Raw genomic sequence first — 13,753 nt, forward strand, 5'->3', positions numbered from 1 at the left:
AAAACACTGCGCCAAAAATTGGTCTACCCTAAGGATTGGGTCCCCTGACACAAACAGAGTAATATAGTGTACGTTGTTAAGTGCCAGGAGGATTGCAATGATTTATACATCGGCGAAACCAAAAAACCTCTAGTGAAGCAGATGGCACAACAGAGAAGAGCTTCCTCGTCAGGCCAGGACTCCGCACACCATTTGCACCTACAGGCCAGTGGACACTCTTTCAATGATGAGGATGTACACATCCTGGACAAGGAGGAACGCTGGTTTGAGCAGGGAGTCAAGGGGGGCATTTACGTGAAAAGGGAAAGACCATCTCTGAAATGTGGAGGGGGCCTGAGGGCAGATTTTTCACCATTTTTACAATGCTGTAATTGCAGCCATTTCCCCAACTTTCTGTGAATGGTACTCATGTCCATTGATCAGTGGTCTTTGATCAATGGGCTTTGGTCAGTAGTTGTTCATCAACTGTCATGAGAATTTGCATATTAAAGATCAAGGAACTGCGCTTCCAGTCCATTGTTCCTTCAGTGGGCTAGTTTCAGTCATTATGCAAATGTACTGTTTATAAGGTTGGAGAAACTTTTTTTCCCCCTTTTTTTTTTTTCCCCCTTTTTGTATTGTTTTACTAAACCTACATCCCTTCAACTAATCTTGGCTACAACAGTCCATCCATCTCTCTCTCTCTGCCTCACACATACACAGATAGAGACACATACACACATGCGCACATTCGAAAAACCAGCCACATCCAACTAATCAGTTATAGCACAGGCACCACAAGCACAGATAACAAGCAGAGGGGTGCATCATTGGTGCAAAAACAGTAAAATAAAGAATGACAGAAAAATAATGAAAATAGGGTGCTGAGAAGGCAGAAAATAGCAGTAGTGGAAGGGAGATACCTTCTGAGGAACAGTTCCTGCCACAAGTGCTCTGCAGAATATAGAACATCTCACGGAAAGACCTGGGACCTTATGGGCATGAAGCATTGAGAAGAGACAGGAAAGATGAGGTGAGACAGAAAGGTCAGAGAGCCTCCAGGGGAAGGACAAAAGAAAGGAGAAGAACTATCTAAGTTTATACAGTGCTGTGCAAAAGTATTTGCCTTTATCCTGATTCCTTATTCTTTTGCATATTTGTCACTAAATGATGATTGCATTTATTACAGGCCATCAGAATTAGAATACTTTATTAATCCATAATGACATTATATGGCACCCAAACCTACCTGGCTCTGTGTGCAAAAGTAATTGCCTCCCTTGTTAAATCATGAATTAACTATCATTAACCACAGTGTGGCAGGGCATGGTGTTATGGTATGGCTGCAGGGGAGGCTGACACACCGGAGCTCCATCAGTTCATCATGCCTCCCCTGCAAAAGACTTGCTGGGACCTGAGGTTGTGGTTGTTGTGTGGGGTGTAGCCGAAAAGCTGCAACAGAGTGTTGTGAGAACAGCAACTGAATAAAAAGTGCTAAAAAGAGCAAACTATGTGGTCAGGTCCGTCATTCCTGTGCCACACTGAGTTTAGTTTCATTAGACACACTCAGGTCTGATTGCTGATGAATCAAGCACAGAAATTAAAAAGAACCTGTCCAACAAAGTGATGTACATTAGGGTCTCAAGTAGCAACACATCATACCACTATCTGAAGAAACAGTTGAGAAACAAAGCTATTGACATCTATCAGTCTGAAAAAGGTTACAAAGCAAATTGTAAGGCTTTTAACCCATTCTGATATTAACATGTATTTAGAAAGGCTGAAAGGTTTACTGGATGATCACGGGGCAAAATTGTATATTTTATGAGTGTAGTTTATCCATCAGAAAATGCTTTTTTGCTTGAAGTTAATGAAGTTAAAATAATGTACAGGGTGGGCCATTTATATGGATACACTGTAATAAAATGGGAATGGTTGGTGATATTAAAGTCCTGTTTGTGGCACATTAGTATATGTGAGGGGGCAAACTCCTCAAGATGGGTGGTGACCATGGTGGCCATTTAGAAGTCGGCCATCTTGGATACAACTTTTGTTTTTTTCAATAGGAAGAGGGCCATGTGACACATAAAACTTATTGGTAATGGCACAAGAAAAACAATGGTGTGCTTGTTTTCAACATAACTTTATTCTTTCATGAGTTATTTACAAGTTTCTGACCACTTATAAAATGTGTTCAATGTGCTGCCCATTGTGTTGGATTGTCAATGCAACCCTCTTCTCCCACTCTTCACACACTGATAGCAACACCGCAGGAGAAATGCCAGCACAGGCATCCAGTATCCGTAGTTTCAGGTGCTGCACATCTCGTATCTTCACACCATAGACAATTGCCTTCAGATGACCCCAAAGATAAAAGTCTAAGGGGGTCAGATCGGGAGACCCTGGGGGCCATTCAACTGGCCCATGACGACCAATCCACTTTCCAGGAAACTGTTCATCTAGGAATGCTCGGACCTGGCACCCATAATGTGAGTTTTTCTTGCTGGAAAAATTCATTGAGTTCATTGATGAAGAATGGACCCACTATCGTTGTACCCCATATACCACACCAAACCATCACTTTTGTTGTTCCAACAGTCTTGGAGGGATCCATCCAATGTGGGTTAGTGTCAGACCGATAGCGGTGGCTTTGTTTGTTAACTTCACCATTCACATAAAAGTTGCCTCATCACTGAACAAAATCTTCTGCGTGAACTGAGGGTCCTGTTCCAATTTTTGTTTTGCCCATTCTGCAAATTCTGTGCACCGATCTGGGTCATCCTCGTTGAGATGCTGCAGTAGCTGGAGTTTGTAAGGGTGCCATTTGTGAGTAGCTAATATCCGCCGAAGGGATGTTTGATTAATGCCACTCTCCAGTGACATGCGGCGAGTGTTACACTGTAGGCTCTTTCTGAATGAAGCTAGGACAGCCACTGATGTTTCTTCATTAGTGACAGTTTGCTCTGAAATCTGCTGCAATGACCCGGTTACTGCGTTCACCAGATATCAACACAATTTCGATCCGCTCCTCACGTGTTAACCTCTTCAACATGTCAATGGCTGTGAACAAAGAGAAACTTATAAATAACTCATGAAAGAATAAAGTTACGTTGAAACCAAGCACACCATTGTTTTTCTTGTGCCATTACCAATAAGTTTTATGTGACACATCAAACTTATGTTTGATGTGTCACATGGCCCTTTTCCTATTGAAAAAACAAAAGTTGTATCCAAGATGGCCGACTTCTAAATGGCCACCATGGTCACCACCCATCTTGAGGAGTTTGCCCCTCACATATACTAATGTGCCACAAACAGGACTTTAATATCACCAACCATTCCCATTTTATTACAATGTATCCATATAAATGGCCCACCCTGTACATTGGAAATAACATGAAAGTGCAGTTGTTTTTTATTGCATCATCAGCTGGGATTCCTGGTCTGTGTCTTTTGCCAAATTTACAAGTGATGATCACATATACCCATGATCACACACACTACATGGTCTTTCAGTTGACTTACCTGTGCTGCTGTAATGCTAAATATTCTATGTTTTATCCTTTTTTTCCTTTTTTTAAAAAAAAATAAAATAAAATGTTTACCTTCTTCATATTGTTTCCTAAATAACTAAAACACATTTTTTCAAGTTTCAGATTATGAGAAACCATCATTACACACAAATGAAGTGAGAAAAATGTGTTTGAAGTGAGAGTGACATGGACAGAAAACAGAGAAAAAATACAAAGAGAAGCAGAGCTAAGGAGAGCCAGAAGCACAAGTCAGAAGGTATCTCCAGGTTAATGTACACTGACTAGAAAGACAAAAAGTGTATTGTGGGAATGTCTGTCGTCCCCTGTCGCATTTATCTATATATTTTGGGCTGATTGGAGCCAACAATACATCACAGCTAGAGACCTGTCAGAGTACAAATACGGTCTTTTTTTGTTTGTTTGTTTTAAATACATTACTCACTCTCTAAAGTCTAATTGTTTTTGATCTGGTAATTTGTGCTGCTTCTGATACAATGTGGGTTGTTACTGCAATGAACTTGGCTAAACTATGTTTATTAATTAACACAGTTTTAGTTGATCACTCCCCTCTAGTTGACATTTGTTTTGTGATAGCAGCATAATATTAAATTGCCCTGCTTAGTAAATATAGCTGTGAATACTTCAATGAAACAATCCTTTTTTTTTTTAAACAAAGAGAGAAAAATAAACAAATGTACCTAATTTAAGTTTCATCCTGATTTTAATCCATATTAGACTACCAACAGATTACTTGAACTGGGATCTGAGAAGCTGTCACTATGGTAACTGGGATGGGGAGAACATACCATGCAGGCCACTGTGTCTGAGCTGTACCTCATTTATACCAACACAACATGCATCAAACCTGAGCACACCCTTCCTTACACAACAAAACCCTCAAGTGGTTTACGAAGCATACTCCATTACAGGGGCATTTTACCTGTGATGTCAAACCACAAAGGGGTGGAGCTCTGCTGCATAGATACCACACCCACAATCTCAGCCACCCTGTCATTCTCCATCACAGTGAAATTGTAGAATGGTTCATCAAAAATCAGCGGTAGAGTGAGAGCTGGTGGTCGGCGGATCCACTCAATGTGCAGTCGCGCTGTGGAGGATTTCTGAGGACGTCCATTGTCTGTTGCTTTGATCTGAACATAGAGGAAAAGAAAGGCAAAGGGTCTTTTGCAGACTAAAATATTTCCATATGCTATGATACAATATACCCCACAACTATATCACGCCATTCTTGAAGTCCACAGTATTCATCACTTTAAACGTTAACGTGTTTGCTGTGTTTTTGGTTTTTAGCTGGCATCAAATACAGACCTTCCACAAGTTGAAAACTTAGATTTCCTTATTTGTTTTGGTATGCTGGTTGATTATTTCTTTGTTGTAACAACACTTCTTGCCATGGTCACAATAAACAGGCATCGGAAACCTTGCCACATTTGTAAGGAAAATGCATTTGTGGGTTTAGGAGCAGAGTTGAGTAAATGGGTTGTGCCCTTGAAAAACTTCCAAACAGCTTATTCTGTTATTGACTCTTGTTTGGCATTCTTTATTAGATTAAATGGGGACTCAGTAGCATGTGGAAAAACCACACACAGCCACAAGAGCCTGGCACCTTATTCTCATGCTGGTCACCAGCTTGGTCACACACTGCTGTGAGATGGCATCCCATTCTTCAATCAGCATTTTTGAAGAATGCTATTCTTTTGTCAGAAGCCAGATAACAAAACTAAAATCAGTGTGCATCAATTAAATAAGCACCAAACTCTGTTATTTTGAGTGCTGTTCAGGCAACCTTAATGATGAAGAAATATTTTTAAAGAGCATTTCCTAAAATCAAGATCATCAAGAAAAACAAAAGTAAACACACAATGAATCTTTTACACACATTCCCTAGATTCAGAGAATATGTTCTCCAGATTGTAGAAATGGACAGACCTGCCTCAAACAAGTCCTTCACAACAAAGATTAAGCGATTAATTTATGATTTGGAGTTTAGAAAATACAACTTAAATGTTCTTGAACTCACAGAGCAGACATGTTTAACAAATTTTTAAAAATAATCCATACAGTCAGGATGTCGTAGCTCCCTGCACTGAAGGCCTTGCGTGAAGATACCACTGCTGTCTTGGGGTCGATGAAGAACTTCCCATCCTCATTGCCATCCACAATGCTGTAGGAGAGGTCACAGTTTGGCCCATCATCACGGTCATAGGCAAACACCCGATAGATTGGTTCTCCCTTCTTTCTACGCTCCCTCTCTGGAAGTTTGACTTGATACACCTTCTCAGGAAATATGGGCTTGTTGTCGTTTTCATCCAGGACTTGAACTATCACCCAAACAGTACTTTGCTTGGGATTAGGGCCACCATCTGACACCAACACCTGTATGGGCAGAAAGGCTTGTTCAAAAATATATACAGTGTTCCTAATCACAAACTTGATCTTTCATGACGCATAAGCAACCATGCTGTTCTAGTAGAGATTGTCCCCCAAACATTTATTAGTGTGATGGCATCAGCCACACATGGGTAAATTAGTCCATTTGTTCACTTTATTAGTTTGTTTTGCAGTTTTCTTCATTAATATAATTCATTAATCATTTGGTTAAACCTAACTGATATTATCAGGCGCGCACATAGTAGCATTGTGTGGTTTTTCTAAAAATGTTTTGTTATATTAATTATGTTTCTCTTTCTTTGAGTTACCTGGTTTTGGGTGGTGGCTGTTTCCTGGTCTGGGCAAAAGGCGTGGCTGAGGACTCTGAGAACAAAATGCCTGCTCAGCAGGACAGACCATGTGCTTATCAGGAACAGGGTTATTTTAGGTTTAGTTAGGTTATTCTGTGCTTAGTTAATATTAAAGTGTTTTGGTTTTCCCCCCTATTGTGTGAAAATGGTTTGGTCAAACCACTATAAAAGCTACCTTCATGTGTCTTTGTAATTAGGTCAGTTTGTGAGTTAAGTTGTGTCCACTTTGTTTAAGTTTCTGGAAATTACTTTTTGTAGAGTTTTATTCGGTTGACCTCTTTTATGGGCCTGCTAATTATGTTTTTGAATTTTGTCATTTTTGAGGGTTAAAATAAAGAAAACCCTTTTTGAAGACATTTTTTTGCCTGTGTCCTCTATGCCTTGGCTGCTTGGTCCCTCACAATTAGAAAGTGCAGCTTATTGAGACCAATAGTTAGTTTTAAAATTAAGTGACTGCTAGAGTGAAATTTAAGAAGAGGTTGGATAGATAAAGCATTGTTGGGACAAAATATCTGATATGCAGTCACTATTACATAGTTTGAAATATTTAAAAAGAACAACCCAAATATTTTGTTCTTGGCTTCTAATCAAACATCCTGACTCACTATACTGCACTTTGTGCAGGTGAGTACGCAGAGCAGGTGCGATCTAGCAGAACAGAAATAGCGCTAAACAGTCTACTGAAGATGTTATCGCCATAGCAACTCCAATATCAGCCATTTGGACCACTGACAGAACTAGAGGATGCTCTTTGTTGACTTTAGAACTGTCTTTATTACCATCATCCCAAATATTTTAGTCAGAAAACACACTGGCTTTGTCCCAACCATCCACACCTGCATCAAGGACTTTTTGACTCAATATGTCAAATTTCCTCCACCTTCCTCGCCTGCCCCCCACACTTCCTTCCTTCCATTACATTGAAGACTGGAGTCCTTAGAGGTTGTGCTCTCCTTTGTACACTGTACACCTTCACATTTATCTAGCATTATTAAATTTGCTGATGACACAACTGTTCTTGGGCTTATCTCAGGAGAATATCAGTCAGCATTAATAGATGAGACACAGTAGCTATCAGGATAGTGCTCAGTGAATAATCTGGTATTGCAGACCAAAGAGCTGATATGGACTACAGGACAAAGCATTACTCAAACCAAGGCACACTCATTATTATGGGTAGCATTTCAATTAAAATTTAAGGAGCTCCATTTAGGGAAAATTGTCCTCAAACAAAGGTATTTGTATTTTAACTCAATGCAATACATTTTGAAATAGGCTAATAGTCAACAACTGGATGTCAGTGAAAGAAAGCACATACAATTCAATAGTCTAATTCTGATACCCTTAGTGGACGTAACATCACAAAGTGAAGATAACCATCGAGTCTATTAAGGAGATGGTGCTGGACCCCCAAGCAGTAGGAGACCACAACCCACTGTTTATCCATAATGAAGAAATCAATCATATCAAATCCTAAATTTATCTTGGGATTCAACTTGATTATCTCTTCAGTTGCAATGACCACAATGTGTTCTCGTTTTGTTTTTTGTTTGTTAGTTTGTTTGTTTTTAACACAGACTAAAGGTGTTTGAAAAAGAGAAAAAAAATTGACTTCACTTGACATAATCAGAAAATAATGTTTCAGTTCTATCAGGCTGTACTGGAAAGCATCATAGGGTGTGGCATATCATCATGCAGGGCTCTAGACTAACTTTTTGCCATGGGCGCACTGGTACGCCTAACTTTAAAAAGTTAGGCGCACGGTAGACTGGTGGGTAATAAGCGAATGGATAATGCAGAAAACAGAGATTTGAGACGGGAAACTGTTCTTGAAGTACAGAGAGAGAGAGAGAGCTGTGCATGAAGTGTGATTTTTATCGTGGTGGAGGCAAAACAGCAGTGATTCCATTACGACTTTTATCAAATATGAAGCGTAGTTTGCTGCTTCTTTTGCTGCTCACTCGGTGAATTTTGGTTGGAGAGAGACAAAACCTGCAGCTCAGAATCAACGCAAAAAGACGTAAACACTGCGCGGACCCGGCGCATCAGAATCGGTGAGCCCTGACGGTGTGTCCGTCTACGTGCTGTCGGGTGAGAAAGCCGAGAAAGAGAAAGCTGATTCTGATGCGTCGGGTCCGCTCTGTGTTTACGTCTTTGTGTGGAATCCGTGTACCTGCTCTCATTTGCTGTTTGGTGGTTGTTGAAATAGTTTTGTGAGCTTTAATCTGAGAATCTGGCGTTTCTGACAAAACACAGTTATACTTAAAAGTCAATTCAGGATTTAATGAATCAATATCGCTTTATTCAAGCTACTCACCTCCCTCTTCCACCTGCACTTTCAACTGGACCATGGCCAATCAGAGAGGTGCCGCCCCTGACTATCTCTGATTGGTTTAGTCCACGACAGTGGCATAATATGTGTCTGTTGTTGACCACACGGAGAGTTAGAGATTTTTTTTTTTTTTGTTACCCGAACAGTTGGTCACACAGGTGCGACCAAATATTTTTTTAGTCGCACCACTGAAAAATTTGGTCTAGAGCCCTGTCATGGTATGGCAATTGCTCTGTGCATGCAAAATCTAATCTGCTGTGTCTGGTGCGGTCTGCCATGAAGGTGACTGGAAGGACTGAAGATCTTTCCCACCCCTGCATTTATGACCAGTCGGTAATCAGACAGGCCCAGCGGGTTCTGTCAGATGCATTACATGTCCTTCATATGAGCTCTTGCCTTACAGCAGAGGATAGTCCCAAAATACAGGCTGAATTGCCTTAAGAATTCATTTGTTCTAACATCAATCAAGCTTTTAAATTACAGGTTTTAAAGTTGTTAGTTTTTTAATATAACGATAATGCAATTTGTGGCAGCACGGTCGCACAGAGATTAGCACTGTTGCCTCACAACAAGAAGGTCCTCCCTTTGGTGTCAATTCCACCATCAGCCCGGTGTCATTCAGTGTGGAGTTTGGATGTTCTCCCTGCGTTTGCGTGAGTTCTCTCCAGGTACTCTGGCTTCCTCCTACAGTCCAAGCATTCTCCACGACACCGTGTGTCCACAGGTCACCCGTCAAACTGTCGCTCTCCTACAAAACTTCATCACCCACCCACCCTACAGTTCGGACTTCGCACCCAGTGACTACCACCTGTTCCCAAAGTTGAAAGAACATTTGTTCAGAAGGCGATTCTGCAGCAGTGAGCAGGCATGACATGGGCATTGTAAAACTGCCACAGCTTCTACAAAAATTCATCAACCGAAATGGCGATTATGTAGACAAATAGATAAGTCTTCAAGCTTTAAAATTATGTAAATATTATGGGAAATAAACAGTTTTTTGTATTTCTAAAAAAATTGGGGCTCTTACTTTTGGGATTGGCCTCGTACTTTCAGCTCTCTCTTTACCACTACAGACCAGTATAGCATCTGCATCACTCCAGCCACAGCCTCAATCAGTCTGTTGATTTCCTGCTCCCCTCTCCCCTCACTTGTAAACAAGACCCCGAGATACTTAAATTCCTCCACTTGGGGCAGCAACTCATCCCTTACCTGGAGTGGGCACTCTACCCTTTTCCAGCTAAAGACCATGGCCTCAGACTTAGAGGTGCTTATTCTCATTCCTACCGCGTCACACTCAGCAATGAACCACTTCAGTGCAAGCTGGAGTCCAACACCCACTGGAAACAAGTCCAGTGTTGGGAAGGTTACTTTTAAAATGTATTCCATTACAGAATACAGATTACATGCCCCAAAATGTATTCTGTAACGTATTCCGTTACGTTACTCAATGACAGTAACGTATTCTGAATACTTTGGATTACTTAATATATTATCATGCTTTTTACAACAACGTGAATGTACTATTGCTGTGTGATTTATTACTATTACTGAAGGTCCGCGACTCCGAACTGTAGTAAAGGGACCTCTGACTAATACGGCGGGGTCCCTGTCAGCTCGTAGCCGAAAAATAGCTTTACTTTGTTGTGTGGGTCAACTTTTCTTGCGAGAGAGAGAGAGGCGTTTAAAGACTGCTCCAACGGAGCTTATTGTTTCGGAGGAAAACACGAACACGGTGTACAGTCGAGTCTTAATAGCTTACTTACAACTGGGCTCGTCAGGCACTCTTCTTGGCTGCAGTGGTTATTATTATATTTACATGCTTCCAGCTCCCGTTTTTCCTCGATGACAACTCGTACCTTTCCACTCCCCTTTTTCTCCCTCCTCGCGCTCACAGAACCATAACGTGTATGGCAGTCCATTCTCCCTGCAACACGGACTACACTGCCCATGATGCTACATTCTTTAGAGCTATGCTTGTAGCATTCTGCCTGTTAGCTTAGCACAACAACAACAACAACAAAAAGGCGCTCTCTCACCCAGGAAACACACAGTCGCAGAGAGAGAGAGAGCGTCGCCCTGTAACCATGGCAACCGTAACGCTGCCGCCTGGAACAACAGAACGTAGCTGTCAAACAAAACCCAAACAGTCCTGACCCGCGACAATATGAAACAGGAAAGTACCGCAGTGTAATCCATTTATTTCAACAAAGTAACTGTATTCTGAATACCACCTTTTTAAACGGTAACTGTAACGGAATACAGTTACTCATATTTTGTATTTTAAATACGTAACGGCGGTACATGTATTCCGTTACTCCCCAACACTGAACAAGTCTGACTTATTGCCATCAATGCAAATCTAGCTCTTGGTTAAATAAGATCTGAATGCCCCACAGCAACAGGCCAGACACCCCATACTCCACAGGCACCTCCCAAATAATATTCTGAGGTAGAAAGCCTTCTCCAAGTCCACAAAACACAGGTAGACTGGTTGGGTAAGCTCCCACACACCCACAGATATCCTCAAGCTGGTAAAAAGCTGGTCCAGTGTTCTGTAACCAGGACAAAAAACACATTTTTCCTCCTGTATCCAAGGTTCAACTAACAGACGGACTCTCCTTTCCAGCCCCTGGTAAGGCTTTCGTGGGAAGACTGAGGAGTGTGACCTCGCCATAGTTGGAGCACACTCGCCGGTCCTCTTCCTTAAAGATGGGAACCACCAAACCGGTCTGCCAATATAGTGTACAGGGTTCATACGCCTTTTTTAGGGTCAAATTCAAGCACTTTTTAAGCACTTTCAAGGTCCCTTTTCAAGCTTTTCCAGCACATGCCCCCCCCCCCCGAAAGAAAGAATGCATGTTTCAATTTGCATCCCCTCAGTAAGACCATGTGAAAATTAGGACAAATCATCCTAGGTGAACTTAAACACTTTTGTTCACCTTTTGTTAAGAAATAGAAAAACAAACCACACAAAAATACTGCAAAAGCAAACGTCGCCTTATATACATAGTGTATAAACTCAAAATGCACATTTCACTTAAAAATTAAGATGTGACAATGTGAACAAATCAACTTGTTAGAGATATTCTTCTCCTGTTGAACCCCCCCCCCACAAAAAAAAGAAATAAATAAGTCTTCTCATCAGAAATTGATGCTTCCTTCCTGTGTGACAGATGTTTGTTTTAAGTTAATTCCCAATAAAACTGTTCTATTGCTAACTACATTGCTGTCTGTATTATTGTTGAAGTCCTAAACGTCACCTTTAAAGTGTTTGTGCTAATAACATCATGTACAGTCAGACAGGCATGGAGAGCAGCACTGACTGGGAGGCTTTGAACAGATCACATAGTTCAATTCAACATATAAGACTTTAAGAATGCACAAGTATCTACTTAAAATCTACTGAATTTATCATCTGTGATATTATTATGTACAATTCCAATGTATTTTGTTCATCTCCCTTAAATAAACAGGCAGCCTTACAGTATGAAATATTCATATACAAATGCACATATAAATGTGTGTACTGTCTCAGTGGCTGATAGTGCCCCACAGGCCTCGGTGTGAGCTTGAAGACATTCATAATGTTTAAGTAGTTTAATGTGTCGGTGCTGACGATAAACACATTTTGAATGAAAGCCGGGGAACTTTGGTAACACAGAAACAAGAGGCTATTCTTTGTGACCATATGGATCAGTCATATTACCATTATTTCAAATACTCCAAAAAGCTGGGGTCCAGGATATAATTGGCCGTTTTTGACTACTTTTGATTTGGCCTCTATATTTCACCTTTAAAAACTTTTATCTTGCCAATCTGTTATTTTCTCATTTTGACAAACTGTATCAGCACAATTTATCTAAATTCAGACAAAATTTAAAATACAAGTAGAAAGTGATATTTTTGCCTGTAAAAACCACAGGCATGTTTAACGAATCATTTTCATAACTTGAAATGCAAATAGAAATTGTACATTTTTAAAAATATGCACAAGTTTTGCAAACAACAAAGTTATATGCTGAAAGCTCGGAATGTTGCCTTCAGAGATGGAGACGGGGCGAGCCTGAGGACAGCTAGGGCCAACCTTTCCCGTGGCATCAGAGAGGCTAAGAGACAGTACTCCAGGAAAATATCTCATCACTTCAAAGACAGCAGAGACTCACGGAGCCTGTGGCGGGGCATTCAGACCATCACAGATTACAAGCCCCCACCACAGACCTGTGATAGCACTATCCCCCTGCTGAACGAGCTGAATACTTTCTTTGCTCGCTTTGAAGTCCAAAACAGCACCACTGCACAGAAGACCCCACCCCCTCCTGGTGACCAGGTGATGACTCTGTCCCCGGACAGCGTGAGGAGATCCCTCAGCAGGATCAATGCACGTAAAGCTCCGGGTCCTGACAACATTCCTGGTCGTGTACTGAGAGACTGTGCAGTGGAACTCACTGATGTCTTCACAGACATCTTCAACATATCACTCATCCAGGCTGTCGTCCCCACATGTTTTAAAGCCACCACAATCATTCCGGTTCCAAAAAAGTCATCTCCCTCCTGCTTTAATGACTACCGTCCTGTTGCACTTACTCCCATCCTGATGAAGTGCTTCGAACGACTAGTCATGAAACACATCAAGACTGTCCTGCCCCCCTCCCTGGATCCCTTCCAGTTTGCGTATCGGCCCAACCGCTCAACCGATGATGCCATCTCCACTCCACTCCACTCCACTTTGCATTGGGTGCTGCACGCACCCAATGCAAAGCTTCTTCAAGCTGCTGCCGTCAGGGAGGAGACTGCGGAGTCTCCAGGCCAGGACCAGCAGACTGAAGGACAGCTTCATCCATCAGGCTGTCAGGAAGCTTAACTCCCTCCCGATTCTGCCCCCTCTCCCCTCTTCTCCTCCATGGTCTCACTGAACTCTGTCACATACACACACACACACACACACACACACACACACACACACTCTGACTCACTCACTGGCCTGCACCAGTTACCAGTCACTTTGTGGAGCATTGGACTGCCATTACCTCATAAGACTTTGTTGTTATACTATCTCTTACCGTACATTACTAAATCTCCATTTGCACTATTTGCCTATTTGCACTACTCTGCCTGGTTTACACTCAATGTCATTTACCCTTACCTGA

The 13,753-nt window shown here is 41.5% G+C and overlaps 1 protein-coding gene across 9 annotated transcripts in view; it reads right to left on the bottom strand.

Annotated features, from left to right (window-relative positions):
* fat3a (FAT atypical cadherin 3a) overlaps positions 1–13,753 on the bottom strand; it is a 197,083-nt gene that overhangs the window by 103,160 nt on the left and 80,170 nt on the right. For 6 of the 9 annotated variants that reach the window (XM_040036486.1, XM_040036484.1, XM_040036482.1 and 3 more), the window contains 3 exons: positions 5,595–5,909; positions 4,453–4,663; positions 903–971 (listed from right to left, as the gene is read on the bottom strand). In XM_040036486.1, coding sequence (XP_039892420.1) covers positions 903–971; positions 4,453–4,663; positions 5,595–5,909 — 595 coding nt within the window. Of the gene's footprint in view, positions 1–902; positions 972–4,452; positions 4,664–5,594; positions 5,910–13,753 lie in introns of those variants that run through there. The other 3 variants (XM_040036487.1, XM_040036483.1, XM_040036490.1) reach the window with 2 other exon arrangements.

This window comes from Simochromis diagramma, unplaced genomic scaffold (genome assembly GCF_900408965.1).
Source record: "Simochromis diagramma unplaced genomic scaffold, fSimDia1.1 OVJJ01000324.1, whole genome shotgun sequence".
Classification (NCBI taxonomy): Eukaryota; Metazoa; Chordata; class Actinopteri; order Cichliformes; family Cichlidae; genus Simochromis; species Simochromis diagramma.